This window comes from Magnolia sinica, chromosome 4, assembly GCF_029962835.1.
Source record: "Magnolia sinica isolate HGM2019 chromosome 4, MsV1, whole genome shotgun sequence".
Lineage (NCBI taxonomy): Eukaryota > Viridiplantae > Streptophyta > Magnoliopsida > Magnoliales > Magnoliaceae > Magnolia > Magnolia sinica.
The window spans coordinates 20,596,494-20,614,465 of record NC_080576.1 but is presented as its reverse complement, the minus strand read 5'-3'; the positions used below and the strand labels follow the sequence as shown (position 1 = coordinate 20,614,465).

The 17,972-nt window shown below is 40.0% G+C and overlaps 1 protein-coding gene across 1 annotated transcript; it reads left to right on the top strand.

The window, feature by feature from the left end:
• Nucleotides 1-474: 474 nt before the first annotated feature.
• LOC131242711 (potassium channel KOR2-like) lies at nucleotides 475-17,317 on the top strand. Its single transcript, XM_058241535.1, has 13 exons — nucleotides 475-740; nucleotides 1,807-2,028; nucleotides 2,528-2,591; nucleotides 4,628-4,967; nucleotides 9,756-10,051; nucleotides 10,554-10,634; nucleotides 10,750-10,848; nucleotides 11,774-11,995; nucleotides 12,982-13,170; nucleotides 13,740-13,815; nucleotides 14,222-14,516; nucleotides 15,586-15,695; nucleotides 17,054-17,317. Exons 1-13 carry the CDS (start codon nucleotides 553-555, stop codon nucleotides 17,080-17,082), a joined length of 2,211 nt encoding a protein of 736 aa, XP_058097518.1. The 5' UTR covers nucleotides 475-552; the 3' UTR covers nucleotides 17,083-17,317.
• Nucleotides 17,318-17,972: the final 655 nt, after the last annotated feature.

Genomic DNA, 17,972 nt, shown 5'->3' with positions numbered 1-17,972 from the left:
AATATCATGACCCCACGTTAGGGAAGCCCTTCCGGTGGAGGCGCAGTAGCCTATAGTCATTCATGTCAGAGAATTGTAAGCCGAGCTGAGCCGAGCTCACTTACACGCTACTGTGATAATGATATATGTAAAGCAATCCGCGTAAGCTTCGAAGCCAAGCTAAGCCAAGACAAAACCAAAGCGAAGCCTCATAAGCATGCAATAGTGCAACAGCCTCACAAGAAAGTAAGAGAGATAATGACAAAACAAAACAAACCCACATGAGCCTTTAACCACCCATTTCACACGCTAGTGGCCACGATGCTCATTCCAACCCAATGCCCTCTCTCTCTCTCTCTCTCTCTCTCTCTCTCTCTCTCTCTCTCTCTCTCTCACATCATCTATATATATAAGATATGTGGACTTGTGTTTGGCCATCTCTCTCAAATATATAAGATAAGTGGGGGACTCGTGTGTGGCCATCTCCTTATCTCTATCTCTTTCAAAGATAAGTACTAGTAGTGTTTTCTTGTGGTTATTGTCTATAACACAGGAAAGGAAGGAGGAGAAGGGATGGGTGAGGAAATAATAGAGGAGTTCGAGTTCGATGAGATAAAGGATAACATACATGGTTCTGTTGGGAGCAGATTGTCTTTGTTTTCAAATGAGTATGGGCTTGGAAAGAACAGATGGGATTCCAATCCTTCTCTCAGATTCCCAAAGGAATGCTATAGTGGCTTTGTTATTCAACCTGATGGCAGGTATTCCATCTTCCCTCTATTTTCCTACTTCTTCTCTTTTACCTTGTGTTTGTTTGAACTCTTTAGAGAGAGAGAGAGAGAGAGAGAGAGAGAGAGAGGGAGGGTTGCACCAGCATGCCTGGTGGTTTGGGAATCCTGAGGTCACACCTTCAATACCACCCAAACAGAAAATGTTGAAGGTCACACATTGCTGATCTGCAACTCTACTTCGATGGATATGGGGCCCACGTGCTTGCAGGGTTTGATGATCCAAACCGTCCAGGTTATCTGATCAAACATTGCAACGCTACGTGTGTGTGATCTGATCTTTTCATAAGGTTGGAAATAATGCTCTTTTTTTTCTGCTAAAATATCAGATGATTTCACTTCTCAAGTGGGCCACAACGTACAAAGTAAATTGACAGTTTTTTTTTCTAGCCCATCAGTTTTTTGGTTATGCTGTGGCCCACCTGAGGATTGAATGATCTAATTTTTATGTCAGAAGATCTAAACAGCATAGCTCACCTGATGGAAAGATCAGATCTCACACACGTACCACATTGTGGCACATGTGTCACAGTAGATTTGCAGCGGCTCCTACATGCGTGTGGAATTAGATCTGAACAGTATAGCTCACCTGATGGAAAGATCAGATCTCACACACGTATCACATTGTAGCACATGTGTCACAGTAGATGTGCAGCGCGGCTCCTACATGCGTGTGGAGTTAGGAAACGTCTTTTCTTCTACTTGGCTATAAACACATTTTACTGCATAAGACATGTTTCCAAATATTTCCAAAATATCAAAGAATATTCTTCTAGAAACTGTACATCTGGTGGGCCCCACTCATAAGTGCCCATAGTACCCCTTTGGTTTATCGCTTGCGTGATCACTACCATCCACGGTATGGCCGACTGAATGGAAGATCTATATTCACCGATTATATTGTCAAGTGGGTCATGATCAGGTGTGTAAAAGTTACAAGATGTGTAACTTGTCCAATCAGAAAACGAGTCATCACTTCTCTGTGACTCAGTGAGTCAACTCAACTGAATTCCTACCTTCATTTTTTTATTTTTTGCAGATTCTATAGATGTTGGGTGAATATAATATTTCTATGGTCCATCTATTCATCCTTCTTCACGCCAGTGGAATTTGGATTCTTCAGAGGCTTGCCACCGCATATGAGGCACCTTGAAACTGTGCAGATTGTCTTCTTTGTGGATGTGATTCTACACTTCTTTGTTGCGTACAGAGATCATCACACCTACAAGATGGTGTACGACCGCAAAAGCATTGCCATGCGGTAAGTTGTACGCATCCATACACACATGCATACATACGTATATACGTGTAGGAATGAAGTGGCATGCTAGACCCGTGATCATGCATGCATATATTAAATGCTTATATACCCAACTAGCTCTTCAATTAGACGTAAATACATCAATTCAGATCCTTGCTATAAATAGAAATTTTGAAATTTTCTATTGGTTGAAATGTGATTATACCAAATAATCATACACACACACTGTAGTGGAATTTCACCACCTATGGATACCCCAACCTTGATCGGGTGTTGAAACTCTTGGGAGTCTGACACCCGAGCAAGAGTAAGGATCCACATAAAATCTCTACTTGTGGCGAGCAAATGATTCGGATTGAGAAGTCCTCAAATCCAACCGGTTGGACATAATCTATGGTCCACCTAGTGGATAACTTCTAATTTTTCACACACCCTCTCTCTCTTTATGTATATACTTCTGTTACATCTCACGGAGATCCGTTTGATTTTTGGTATGCAGGTATGCAAGAGGCAGTTTCGCATTTGATATTCTGGGCTGCTTTCCTTGGGATGCGGTTTACATGGTAAAACTAGAGGCGTCACATCACACTAATATAAAACCATTGGATAAATCACTTGCACAGCTCAGAAAAAAAAAAAAAACATTTTGATGATTCAAGTCGATCGCATGGTGGGCCCCATTGTGGAAGGGAAACTACAGTACCTCCCTGACTATGTTATCTAGCCATCAAATGTGGACCATTTCCACAGGAAGGCCAGGTTCATCGACAGAGAGGATTGAAATTTGGGGGATGGCCAACCTATGTCGGGGCCACCTGAGCAACATCTTAACGAGGCTGATCCTACAATGCGATGTTGGGGGCACTGTGATGTGCTGATGACATCCAATCCATCCATCATGTACGCCCCTCATGTTCCCCTTCGCATTGTAGTTTAAGCTTAACTTACAAAGCTTTGTACCGGGTTTGACTAGTGACCGATCATAAGCCGGCAGGCTGGTGCCAAAGTTAGGTGGGCCCCCCCATGATGTATGTGTTTTATCCACACACCGTCCATCCATTTTTCCAGCTCATTTTAGGGCATGAGACAAAAAATTAGGCAAATCCAAATCTCAGGTGGACCACACCACAGGAAAACAATGTTGATTGAATGTCCACCGTTAAAAACCTCCTAGGGCCCACTATAATGTTTATTTGCCATCCAACCTGTTGATAAGGTCACATAGACCTGGATGAAGGGAAATACAAATATCAGCTTGATCCAAAATTTCTATCGCTCCCAAAATGTTTTCAACAGTAAGCATTCAATCCCCACTGTTTCCTGCGGTGTGGTCCACCTACGCTTCGGATCTGTCTCATTTTTTAGATCATGCCCTAAAATGAGTTGTAAAAAATGGACGGACGGCGTGGATAAAACACATACATCATGGTAGGGCCCACAGAGCCTTGAAACCAGCAAGCTGGCTGGTGTTGGGGTCACCAGCTAAACCACCTCCAAAAGCTTTGTAGTGAATCCAGCCCCATTACCAAAAGGTGGACCTCATTTGTAACTATGGTAGCAAAATGGACTGAGCCAGTCTGGCAGAATCATATCCCAGTCCAGCCCATGAGCTAGCTAGCTAACTTCAGTCCAGCCCATGAACTTCAGGCCCGTACTAATCCACGGGCTCCATGGGCTTTGAAGGCCCAAATAAGGATGGGGCTGAGGTGGTCCAATCTGGCCCAGCCTACTTTCCTCCTATTATTTTGCATAGGGCTGAAAGCCGGGTGGGTTCAACCTGACGACCTGTGACTGACCTAACATTGGGTTGGGCTAGGTCAAGATGTATTGGGTTCTGGTTTGGGCTATACAAACACCAACCCCATAGAACTTGGGTTGGGTTTGGGTTTCGGTCTCGGGTTGCCCAACCCAACCCAAACCCGATCGATATATAATTTTGTGTGTGGATCGTCTGTGTTGAAGGCCCAAGAAACTCTAGTGCCGTTGGGTCTCATTAGTCTACGTTATTTCCAATGACTCAAGCTAACAAGATACACTGGATTTCTCTATCCTAAATAGATTGCTTGCTATAGAACATGACTTGTTTATTTAGAAAAAAAAAAATGTTCTTTACGATAAATAATTACATATATAATTAATAAAATCATATGCACAAAAAATAAGATGTGTATTGAAATATAATAAACTAATGTAATAACGAAAATATTAGCACCCGACTAACCCGACCAACCTGACCAACCCAAACCAGTCCACTTGGGTTGGGCTTGGGTTGAGAATTTTCAACCCGAGGTTGGGTTGGGTTGGGTTAGGGTTTAGGTATGGGAACCTTGGGTTGGGCTAGGGTTAAGCACCAACCCGGCCCAAACCGCCCCACTTTCAGCCCTAATTTTGCACCTCCTAACAATGAATTGTAGACTCTGCAGCTCCAACCAACTCGGTCCTGAGTCTGAGGTTGACTCGTCCGAGTCAATATGAGTTGGACATATTTTAAAGCCTAACCCATGGTGCCAAACCAGCTCGACTTAGCTGAGTCCAAGTCGACTCAGATGAATTGCATGTCCATGCTCCTAAGCTGATTTCCAATTCCATCTTGTCTCAGGTGACAGGAAGAAGAGAAGCTGTGAGATATCTCATCTGGATTCGACTCTATCGAGCGAGGAAAGTCGAAGAATTCTTCCAAAGAATGGAGAAGGACATTCGTATCAATTACCTATTCACTAGGATAGTGAAACTCATTACAGTTGAGCTGTATTGCACGCATACGGCTGCATGCATTTTCTACTATCTTGCAACGACACTACCGCCGGCCAAAGAAGGTTATACATGGATAGGAAGCCTAAAAATGGGAAACTATAAATACATCAACTTCAGAGAAATAGACTTCTGGAGGCGATACGTAACGTCGTTGTACTTTGCCATCGTCACTATGGCTACAGTCGGTACGTTCAGATGCATGATATCATGTGTAGCCATCATAATCAGCATCACAACATTTATGCATGATCATCACAACCAACATCGACATTTGATTCATATGCTTATCAATGCGTGGGGCTGGGCCTATGGCTTGGGTGTTGGGAGTTTTGAAACATGGTAGAATATAAAAGTTTTGAAAACTAGGATTTTATATTTTACAACCTTAAGGATTTTGGTTTAGATATTCTTGAGTTTGTAAAGTGGAAAAACCCAATAACTAATAGTTAAGATTTAGGTGATCAAGTTTGCTCAATGAACTGTTGTTTTATCGTTACTGATCTTTCAAATTAAGAAGTTTCTCCCTAATCTATTAAAGGAGATATGAGAGCTCACACGTCAACCTTTGGAGTAGAGCTAATAAAAATACACATAGTTTGTAAGGAAGACTCTACATGTGTCCCACTTATGATGTAAGGAGAGGAAGAAAGTGTAATCTCTCTTGTCTGTGACACCCAAGTGGAGGACATGCAAGTTCTCTCTACACTCTTACGTAGAGTCTCTCTTTCTAGGATGGGATCTGTTTACAACGACGAGTTTAGGATGTCAGAGAGACACCAATTATAATATTCTACTACCTTACAGTCTTCCATATGTCCTATTATATTGAAAGTTTGTGAAACGACATTTTCTCATGCAGCTACATTTGATCTAATTCACCTATTGTCATGAACATCAAATAAAAATCCAAACATTTCCTCTAGTGTGGCCCTTCCGTCCTTTGGATTGGGATTGTTTTTGGGATATGAGGTCAACTTGGAGGGCCAGACCTTATGGACGCATTGGATGTGCCACGTTGGTCCCCAACCACGGAATTGTAGAATACACTTATTCTATAAACGTTGCAGAGGAACCGGCCTCTTATAAAAATGCCGACATCTCGATAAAATGGAACATCATCTTAACATATAACACACAGAAGCCGGTCGCTGTGGGGCCCATTGTTCGATGATCTATAAAGTCGATCTTGTAGGCCCTTGATGTAGAGTGGGTCATGGACAGTTACATGGCCAAGATGGATCAGAAAAGGCCTGATCGATGACAGAAGTGATCCAGACCATCGGACCTTAAATCGGGTGTATCTCGCAATGTGTAATGAGTTATCAGACGTAAAATATATGATTTCGGGGTAGAATGAGCTACTTTAGCCAACCAACCTAGCTATGCCAGGTTACGCATTCCGGATTTGTGAAATACCCCTAGATCGATGGTCATTTCCCTATTTTAATTCCGTTTTTACTATAAATAGTAAGTTTTAGTTTGATTATAACTTTTCATCCGTTGGGCTTTAGGAGTTGCACCCAACGTGAAAAGAGCTTAGAATAATTAGGAGAACGGTTTGGTGATGCCAGTTAGGACACTTACTATTTTTGGCTGAAAACCTTGCGCACCAGTCTAAAAATTAATATTTATAGTAAGTTGCGATCTCTGTGGAAATTTGAGGAGTTTTAGTTGTAGTTTGATTCGATTTCTTTCTCTTTAAATGCTTGGTATTCATATCATTTGGGGTTGTAAACAAGTTTTTCGCCTTATTTTTATTCATTAATCAATCAGTTATAATCAAACTAAAACTTACTATTTATAGTCAAATCGAATGTATTAAAATTTATTTCTATTTTCTTGCGTTCTTTCCTCTCGTGGATTCGAGAAGTCTTGGTGAGGAGTCCAGAGAATTTTCGTGGATTCGGAATAGTTATCTTCATGAGGAAGACGGTGCTCGACCTCACGTCCTTCCTTGCGTCAGCCTTGCTACCTTTCGTGAAAATCTTTCATTTTGACTGATTTCAACATCAAATTAGCGACTGAAAAATAAACGGTTAACAGAAAAATAGACATCAATGGTATGAATTCATTAAACAAGCCAAAGGCAAAGAATTAGTACTATCCAATCTAAGATAGCAAGATATTTGCCATCCAACCCCTATCTCTAGAATAACTTATGATATCAATGGCTTGGATCACTGGACCATGGCACCCAGCACCCTAACCTAAGAGTTCGTGTTAGCTTTGTGAACTCTCAAATGTCGCCACCCAATGGGCCCACATAGTTTTGTAGCCAATTTAATTAAACAAGGCCACACATGTAAATCAAGGCTTGTGTTTGATTTTTATGTGTGGGTATGACGCGGGGGCATATTTGAAATTAGATACATGATTCAATTATTCTCTCAATCAATTGCCAATTGCATGTTTAGTGTTTAGGTGATCTGTATAAAGGTGAGACTTTTTTAATTTATTTTATTTTAACCGATACCTTCAACTCAGTATTTTTCAAAAGAACAAAAATGTATAGAAATTTTTTTTAAAAAAAAATTTATTTGTTGATGTAAAAATCTATACCACCCTCCACCGAACCCTCGGTGCTCGGAATGAACCCTAGTCCTGCGCAAAGGAGCAGACAAAGGAGACCCTGGCTCAAGCAGGGGACCCTCCGATGCCTAAGTCAGGCTAAGGAAACTGGGTCTAAGTTGAGTAGGAGTGAAGGTGTTAGATATCGCATACTTGTTCTTGTAGAAATGACCCATATTTATACCAGTGGTTGTAAAGAACGTGTCTGATAATCTCGGCATGGTCATCACCACTATGCGGGAGCTACGTGCGTGTAGTCATCGGCAGTTATCCGGAGATCGTGCACTGGGCATTACTCCAGTCGTGCGTTATTGGGGTTGTGCATTGATACTGTCGTTAACCAGGTTCCCATTCGAGCCGACCTTCTTACTCAACGACCTGAGCTAACGGATAACTAGATTATCGATACGCTAAGTAGAGAGGCTCGGCCCGGAAGAACACTAAATGTGTAAATACTCTCCTGCTCTCCAAGTTGATATAGTCGGATCGGACGTGCTGTTGTAGTTCCGACATCGGGCTTGTAGGACGTGCGATGATTCATTTCGAGTCTTGGGTCGGTGTCATAACTCTGCAAAAGCTCTCGACTCGGACGTTCACCTCGGGTTGGAGATTTGCCAGTCCGAGGCCCTGCTCATTGATGTTGAAGTCGACCTTGATATGGCTCGGTTCGGATTTACCCATAACATTATCAATAAAAAAAATTATTAAATGATGTTAATTTTATTAATATTTAAATATATACTTTATTACAATGGATAAAATATTAATCGATTAAATGAAATAAATGAAAAATAAATAAATAAATATATTAGTCATCTATTGAATAAACAAACAAGAAAGGTGGTCAGCATAACTATGATCAACTAAATTGAAACTTAGTTAATTATGAAATATTTATAATTTAAGGTTATGGATATTTAATTAACTTTTAAGATATTAGTGGAAACTACTGGTTAATTGGAATTTATGATAGAACTTAAAGAAATTATTGCGTAATCACTCTTCAATAGATTATCCTAGCTTTTGATTTTTAGAGGTTCCTGCGGTGCCACGATACGGAAAGGCGGCGGCAGACAATGTGAGTCGCGGCGGATGCAAAACAAACTACCTAACAGCAAAGGTGTACTGGTATTCTGTAAAAATTCCAAACGCCGGGGGCATTTTGGTATATAGGGAAGAAAAAAAGGCGGGTTGCAACGGCCATAAAACCGTTACTTCGCCTTTCCCATTTTCAGATTCACGGAAGAAGCAGAAATGGCTTTGATCTATAACAGAACTGTAAATCAAATCCAGAAATGATTTTCTACCCTCAAATTCAAAAGCAGCAGAGAAATTTCGTGTTTGGTTCTTTGAAAATCTTCGAGAGAGTCGCCATTCAATTCTATTTTACCGTCCGACATCCAAACTATCTGAGAATTTTCATCTTCTTTGAAGTGAAAAAAGTAAAACCTAACGCTAGCATTCTGTATAGAAATTCAATTTGGTTTAGATGGTGGGGCCTACTTCCTGTTGGTCCAACTCGACCATCCTGCGGTTCCCATCCTGTATTGGCAATAGGCCAAACATCGCCTCGGTTGATTTATTACAGCCATTGATCCGGTGGACTTGCATATCAACTGTTCGCTAAAATGGTGGGGGCCACTGGATGAACTATCTGCATTGCTAAATGGTGGTCCCACCTGTACAGAATGCTGTCCCGCTGCAAAAATGGCACTACTTCAGCCCAAGCGTAGGGTATTGCCTCTTTGATTTGCATTTTTGTAGGAAAGAAAAAAAGACTAGTTTGTTTATGGTATTGGCAAGTTTGTCTACCTTTTCGATTCTCATTGGCAACATCCACTGATTTGGATGTCTGGGATTGCTTGATGGAGGAGATTTTCTACCCATCACCATCCTGTCAAGATTGGATTCTATGACTCTAAACACTCAAACAACCCCTTAATTGATGATGGGTTTACCTTAATTGCTAATTTCAAAGGTCAATTTTACTTGAACAAACCCAGGCACTACGTTTATAAGGTGGACCACACATGTTTGAAGAAATCGATGGTTGGTCCACATTCAATGTGCATGGGTTGCTCACCTGATGAGTAGACCAGCCTGATTTTCAAGATAGGACAAATGCACTGTGGCCTGTGAGGGACCACTTGATGAACCCGCCGGCACACTTGCACAACATTGGCAGATGTGGTGCGTTTGTGTTTGGCTCTTGAAGAGGGAGCTTCTGGAATTAGAATTCCTCTTTGAACTGAAAGCCTTATTTGTTATTTGAAAAATACTGAATATTTTGTCAAAAAACTCAATTGGGTATTTGCCTAAGCATTGCAGCTCAGAGATGATTATGGATTCGTTAACAACTAGGCAATTCTGTTGACCCTTCTCTGGTTTAAATCTTGTATATGCAGGTTATGGTGAAATTCATGCAGTGAATACCAGAGAAATGATTTTTATTATGATATATGTCTCATTCGACATGATAATTGGGGCGTATTTAATCGGTAACATGACAGCTCTGATTGTTAAAGGCTCCAATACAGAGAGGTTTAGAGATAAAATGACAGATCTTATAAAATACATGAACAGAAACAGGTTGGGTAAGGATATCCGGTCACAAATACAAAATCACCTACGGCTGCAGTATGAGAGTAGCTACAGTAAAGCTAGGGTCCTCGAAGAAATTCCAGCAGCTGTTCGATCGAAGGTAGTATTGTTAGTGTTAGACTACATAAATTTATGTTTTTCTGCCATTTTAATAGGTCACATTGAGCTTTGAGTATTGAAAATCCAGTAATCTTTTGTATATTAGTGAAGCGGCATACCCATAATTTTGATTCTTGTTCAAATGGAGGAGGTTCAGCTGGTGACCCACCATTGGCAGGCAATAGCCCAAAAATCATGGTGATTTGACAATGTTAGCCATCTGATTAGTCCATATGCAAGTCACTAATGCGATGGTCCAATTGCTATGATTTTTAGGTATTCCCCTTTCATGTGGTGGCCCACCAGATAATGGTTTTGATTGTCCTATAAGCATGCCACATGGCCGAGGAGATGCTTGCTACCTCCATCGTCAAGGAGGCTCATGGGCCTCATGAGTAGATGGATTGAATTGCAATGTTCTACTGTAAGATGGAAGTATTGAAATCTTACCTCTCAACGTAGACTGTGTATGATCGCTTGACTTGTTCTTAATGTTGCTACAGATTTCTCAAACCTTATACAGTGAGACGATTCAGCAAGTTCCACTTTTTAAAGGGTGCTCTGATGAGTTCTTCAATCAGATAGTAAGTCCAATCACCACCTAGGAGAAATATCTAGACATTTGAATAATCATGCATTTCCATGAGATCGGTGAATGATCTTAATGGCCCCTAACTGCCCATGCCAAAACCAATGCAGGTTACGAAGCTGAATGAAGAGTTCTTTCTCCCAGGAGAAGTGATCCTTGAACAAGGGAGTGCAGCAGATCAAATATATATTGTTTCTTATGGGCGCCTGGTAAGGACTTCAGTTTGCTACCCCAAGTGATATTTTCATTTTTATAATAAGGAAATAGTTCGAATTTCTGCTGACTACTGTCTATATGAGCAACGAAATAGCACAACCATCTGTTAGAGTATATTTTAATACTTCATAGCTTACTGCTAGAAGTAAATTTGAGCACATTTGTGACTTTCTTCTAAAGTGCATTTTGAACCTCTCTACTGTTGGGATTTTGGATGCTCATTGAAGTGAACTGGAATTCATTCAATTCATTTCAAAAGAAAGAAAGACCAAATTGGGGTGGTGCCATTTTATTTCATAAAGACAACTGAACCCTTGCAATGATATGCATTTTAAGTAGGGCTTGAAACGATAGTAATTGCAGTTTTGGGGATATTCATTCACTACAAACAAGTGAGGCTAGCCCCACTTTGATCGATTACCCTTTATAGAATTGAATTTTTGAAATCGGGTTCAGTTCAACACCCAAATGCAGCCTTCATAACATTCACAAATCATGCAGTTGTTGCTTCTAATATCCTTCAATAATCTTCAAAGTTAGGATTTGTCCATCTGTTTACTGGGTCCACTTAACAAATGCATCCATTGCATGGATCGTCAATATAACAATATGACATGATTTGACTAACCACCACAAATCAATTAGAACAGGCTATTTTATCTTGTACTAAACTTAAAATTGGGGAAATGTACTGTTTGGAAAATGTGTGGTCTCTAAGACAACCATACTGAAAATTAGACTGATAAAAAACAACAGATAGATTTACAGATCACCATAAAACAATGTATTGTCCTCTCATAGTCTTTGATCGAATTGCTGTTATGCCTTACATGTAGAAGCTTTCATGTGCATAGGATAGGCCATGATTGAATCAAGTCCAATTTCAATCTTTTTTTTCTTTTCTTTTCTCATTTACAGGAGGAGATAGCAACTGGAGAAAATGGGTCGGATGAATTCATTGCAGAACTTAAACCCCACAGTATTTTCGGTGAACTGGCGATTTTATGCAATATTCCCCAGCCCTATACAGTTCGTGTTTGTGAATTATGCAGACTCCTACGAATAGAAAAACAGTCCCTGAGTAGTATTTTGCAACTTTACTTCATGGACAGCCGGCAGATACTCAACAATCTCCTTAAGGTGTTAACTGAATCCCTTCGGCTGTGTTTGAATGCACAAATAAATTGAATTTGAAACCTTCAGTCTACAAAACAGGAGGCAACCAAATTGTAGTAAATATAATGATGTTTCCATAGTGTTCACAACAATGGAGAGCCCTCAAATTGCAGTCGTGTTCTTTTTAGTTCTACTTGGAAGCAACATCATTGCAGTTTGGCACCCATTCTCTCAAATAGAATGTTTGGGTGCCACTTGATAATGAATTTGATATCTAATAAATAATTATGACTAACTAAAATGAGATGAACTCATTTTTAAGTGGCACTTAAACATACAATAAGGAAGTTAGCTAGAATTTGGTCATTTACTGCTATTAGACTAGTCATCGTAATTCAGTTCTATAGTGCACCCAAACACGCCATAAAATCTTAATATGAATGCAGGTTGATAATGCTTCATGGTGCTGGCCATGCAATTTCCAGAGCTTGAGGACTTGGAGCCTTTCTTCTTGGAACACTGTTGTGAATCCTACTTCTGTACACGTGCCAATGTGCACAAGATCCAGGCTAGTCTAGTTATCAGTCAGACCCAAGGACTGGCAATGGGTCAGACCCAAGCCCGGATTTTGGACTGGTCGGGCCAGGCCTTCAGGCTAGCATTGTTTAAAATATTGATTTTTGCTAGTCCCTGGCATGGGCCCATTGCTTGGCTTCTTGGCCCCACCATTTATGAGCCATTGCCAGAAAATCAATCTAGTCATCAAGTGGGCCACTTGTGTAATCAATGTGGACTGTTGGTCAATTTTCTATCTATTCATTTTATCATAGAGTATAGCCCACCTGATGACCGGACCAGCCTCTTTTCGCGCTATGGCACATTTACGGTGCAGCCCACCAGATCAACAACCAGGAACTTACACACAAAGTAGGATTCAAAAATCTTTTCTATCAGTTACCTATAACAGTTCTCTTGTTTTGTTCTTGATTCTTAACATTCGTACCATCCAGGGAAAAGACACTGATCTAAGAATCAAGCAGCTGGAATCAGACATTACATATCTTATTGCAAAGCAAGAATCAGAGTTAGCTTTGGGAGTAAACGGTGCTGCTTATCATGGTGACCTGTATCACTTGAAAGGCATGATCAATTCAGGAGCAGATCCATGCAAGATGGACTATGATGGGAGAACAGCACTTGTATTTCCCTTACTTTTGGCAATTTATGGTTTACGAAATATTCCTTTTAGTTGAGAGGATTTTGTCCTGTGAAATCTTATTTCACAATGATTACGGGCACGACGTAGATTCTTGGACTTCTAGCATTTCTAACAAAAGCACCCCCATATTTCTGAGGTAAAGGATCATGTGTGCCCACATTAACACAAGATGTTGTGTTCTCATATCTCTACCTCTGTCCATTGATGATGGGTGGGAATACCCACTCAAATTCAAAATGGATTTGAATCCACTTATTCAGAAGGTGGGTGTCAATTGTAAGTGCGCAGAGAGATTCACGCCACCATTTTCAAATGATGAGTGATTTAGGAACAGAGCAGTCAATCTGTTTTAGATACGCACCAAGATATTTGTATCTAATCAACATGCTATAGCTATGTCAAACCCCTTCTGCATCTGACCATGTTACACATTTCCATATCTGACACCTTGCTTATGCATCCGACCATAGTTTGTATTTAAATTTTACAAGTCTGTGAAAGTTCAATGCTTGAATATGGTCCTCTCTTACCGTTTGATGTTTCCTGCAGCATTTGGCTGCATCAAGAGGATATGAGGATATTGTGAGGTTTCTCATACAACGAGGAGCAAACGTAAACTGCATAGGTGAATCATTAGATAACTGATAAACTTTTTAGGGTCTATTTGGGTGGGGGATCCCACATAGTCAGAATTAAATCTAATCCTGATTTTGGTGGGTCCCATGCCATAGTCGTCGGATTTTCCACACTTAAGTGTCATTTCCCCCTGCATAAATGCAATTAGTGAAGTTTTAGGAAATAAAACTTTGATAATTGCATTTATGCAGAGGAAAGTGCCACTTTAGTGCTTCAAATCTGACAGAGGGCATGGGGCCTACCAAAATCAGGACTAGGTCTAATCCTGTTTAGTAGGATCCCCTACCCAAACAAACCCTTAACTTCTTTTGAGTCTCTAATTGCAAATGTATTTAAATTGTCTTTCATTGCAACACATGCTTCATAAATAAGTAGTTTATTGCTTTAAAATGCAGACAAGTTTGGGAATTCACCTTTGTTGGAGGCTGTCAAGGCTGGGCATGATAAAGTTTCTGCTCTCCTTGTAAAACATGGTGCGATTTTGAACTTGGAAGATGCTGGAAGCTGTCTCTGTAAAGTTGTAACGGAGAGCAATGTCGATCTTTTGAAACGGTTGTTGGAAAATGGTGTTGATCCAAATTCAAAAAATTACGATGAACGGACGCCTCTACATATTGCAGCTGCAGAAGGTTTGCACCTTGTGGCAAATATTCTGATCAAGTTCGGAGCGGATGTTCTTTCCAAAGACAGGTATATTCTTCATCATTCGTATATATCTATATCCTATACATTCGAAAAAGTACATTGTTCGTAATTGCCTTCAGTTTTAAAATGGTTGTGAACTTTTTTTTTCCTAACTTCTAGATTTCCACATGTGTGTAATCAGTAGGACTTTTCTGTAATGAAAGTTACCACAGAAAGCAGATTTTATCATCTAGATTTCCACATATGTGTGTAATTAGTAGGACTTTTCTATAATGCAAGTTACCACAGAAAGCAGATGTTACATATATATGGAATATTACATGCACATACATACATACCCTATTGGGACTGTCAATACAGGTAAGAATTATTGGCTGATGCTTTCAGTTTCATGTGTGTGGGGCCATGTTAGGTGATCCAGGCACTGATCTCTATCCCACTGTGGATAGAGATGTCTGAAAATTTTCCTGGATTGAAAGATCCTAACCCTTCAATTTTTGGCATTTTCTTGTTAAATTCAGACAGTGACTTCAACATTTTCCTTAATCATCTACCTTCAGGCTACCTGTAGAAGAATTAGGATCTTCTAGTGTGGGAGGCTTCTGGGGCATGCTCATTCACAGTGGGTCCCATCAGATCAATGGTATGGATCACCAACCATGATCAACATGTATGAAATTGGAAGCGTCAGCAAATAGTACGTCTGCAAAGGTTCTGGAACCTATACTGTGGAAGTTTTATCTAGGTGCTAGGGAATTCCTTGCATCGGCCTTGGGAAAAAATGTTATTGATCCATTTGTTATGTGTGTCTCGAATTCTATGTTACATTCCTATTGTCCCTGCCGATGATTAGGTAGGCCTGGAGGGCGCCCCGTGATGAGTGTCCGAAGGTCCTCCCTTCTATGAACTCTTGTGTGTTTTCTTGTTTTGTTTCCTGCTTTTGCATTTCCACACAATTCATATTGGTGTTGGTACTAAAGACTCTCTCTATTGTTTCCATTAATTCATTTATTTTCAGGACTGAAGGAATATTTTTCGAATAATATTTCTCTGAATCTTGACTAATTTGTGTTCTAATCCTATTTAAAATTTCTGACTAATTCATACATTCCAGGTGGGGAAACACTCCTCTTGATGAAGGCCACAGATGTGGAAGCAAACCTTTATTGAAGATCTTGGAGAAAGCTAAAAAGGATCGCATATGCAAACATGAGAACTCTCAAGGTAGCAATCTTTCTATATAAAATTCTACCCTCCTTTATGAATTGGATGGTTCCGTTTTCTGTCTTAGAATTTTTATTTTTATTTTTCCAAATAGGAAAAATACATTCGTATCTTTATAAACAAACCTCAATTCTTACTCTTGTAGCTTCATTTCTCATGCATCTCTCTCATACAAGTATCCTTTCTTGGGTTGCAAATGGGTCAGGTCGGGTCAAGGGGGCCCCAGACCAGACCCGTTTAAGAATTGGATCAGAATTTTGTATCCAGACTCAACCCATTATAATTCAGGTCAGATCTAGGTCAAGTTCGAAGTCAAAAATTGCCGACCACCCATTTAAGAATTGGGTTTGAATTTTGTACAAAGACTCACCCCATTATAGTTCAGGTTAGATGCAGGTCAGGTTCGAAGTCAAAAATTACCAACCCATTTATCACATGGATTGGGTCTGGGTGGCAGCTCACAGCCTCCTCCTCCTCCCCACCCTCCCCCCCCCCCCCCACAAAGAAAAAAAAAAACACATAATTAACTACTTTATTGTGTCTGGGTTGGGTCTATGTTGGGTCCATTTTAGTATGACCCAATTTGGATCCACTTAAAAACTGGGTCCAGGTCAAGTTGGGTTAGGTTGATTTTGAGAGGACCCAGACCCAATCCGTTAGTAATTTGGGCCAAACTTTTGGACTTAGACCCGTCCCATATGTCTAAATTTTGGACCCAGGTCCACTAGTTGTCAAGTCGGATCCAATGGCCCACTAGGTCAACCCAACACCCTAATAATTTCTTTCCACTTACACCTAATTTTCTTTCTAATAATCAATGTTGATATTCTATCATGTAATTTCACATAGAGAGAATGTCATTTATCTTAATACAGTATCCTCATTAAGCAGTGTCTAGTCTCTTGGTTTGTAAGAAAACCTAGAACGCAAGTCATTTTCTTTCGCTTAGCTTATCAGTGACTCTCTTTTTGCACACATGGTTAACAAGCACAAGATATGAACTGATCACCAGGTAGGCCCGCCTTGTACAGTTCATGTCCCAAAATTCACAAAGATTGGAGAATCTTGACCCTTGGATTGGAATATATATAGATGGTAGAAGTAAGTTTCATTGATTTCTTTCTTAATAACCATCCATTTTCCTCCCCAAAAGTCCTCCAATTGAATGGTTAGTATTGTTTGATCATGTGTATGGGTTAGAGCCTACCTGATGATAGGTTCGGATCTTGAACACATACAAATGTAAACGAAAAGTGGGTCACTGATAAGTTAAGCAAAGGAAAGTGATAAATGCTACCATCTCTCCCTTGTTTTTATGTTTGTCATCTAACGTTGGTTATTCTTTTTCTATGTGACAGCAATAGAGGAAGATAATTCTTTTATGTAAATACCCATTTTCAAAGAAGAAAATGCAGTTTGTTTCAGAAGCTTGAATTGGAAGAAGTAAAGAAGGATAGCTCTGAAGGCATTTTGATTTTTCAGTGGTATGATCATCGCAAGTCCACAGCTATGTACAGGTATGCCCATGTGGTGTGGGTGTGGGTGTGTGTAAAAAACCAAAGGTGTAATGGTTTCATCCATTGGAGTATCAATGCAAGTCGGGATTGGAAAGATCTGTGGAATTACGAAATGTCATGAATAATCCACAAATAAACTGCAAACTCAAAGCAGCTAGATTAGGCTGTGTTTGGATGCACAAGCAAATTGAATAGCGAACATTCAATTCACTCAAGAGAAATTTGAGAAATCAGCGTGGTTTCCTTATATTTATTATGAGGAAGCAACCCTCAAATTGCAGTTACATCTCTTTTAGGCCATCTTCATGGTAATATAATCGCAGTTTGAAGCCCAGACACTCAATGTTAATGCTGTCATTGGTGAAGGTGTGTTTGGATCCACTATCGAATTGGGTTGTGATAATTTGTCGAAAAAAGTGAAATTTTCAAATTGTAATCACCTTCATTTGCATTAACATTGATTGGGTGCATCCAAACATGTCTGATTATTCAAAATAGCACTTTGTTCTAACATAAACCTTACAGTAAACCACATTTTTACCATCCCTCACCATCGAATTTGTTTGGAGAAGAGATCCCTTCTCAACCGCTGACATAACAATATCGAAATCAAAAGAAAAATAAAGAAGATACAAACCACAACACAAAGATTTATGTGGTTCTCTTTCAGTATATCTACGGATTCACAACGATCCATGTTGCTCAATGACAAGAAACAAAGAAGCAACTCTCAATATAATGACAGCTCTTTCTCTCTCAC

Excerpts from the sequence above, each read along its gene's own strand:
- LOC131242711 (XM_058241535.1), top strand. The coding sequence starts at position 553 with ATGGGTGAGGAAATAATAGAGGAGTTCGAGTTCGATGAGATAAAGGAT. Across the intron at positions 2,029-2,527 it reads CGCAAAAGCATTGCCATGCG|GTATGCAAGAGGCAGTTTCG; the intron begins GTAAGTTGTACG and ends TTTGGTATGCAG. Across the intron at positions 13,171-13,739 it reads ATGATGGGAGAACAGCACTT|CATTTGGCTGCATCAAGAGG; the intron begins GTATTTCCCTTA and ends TGTTTCCTGCAG.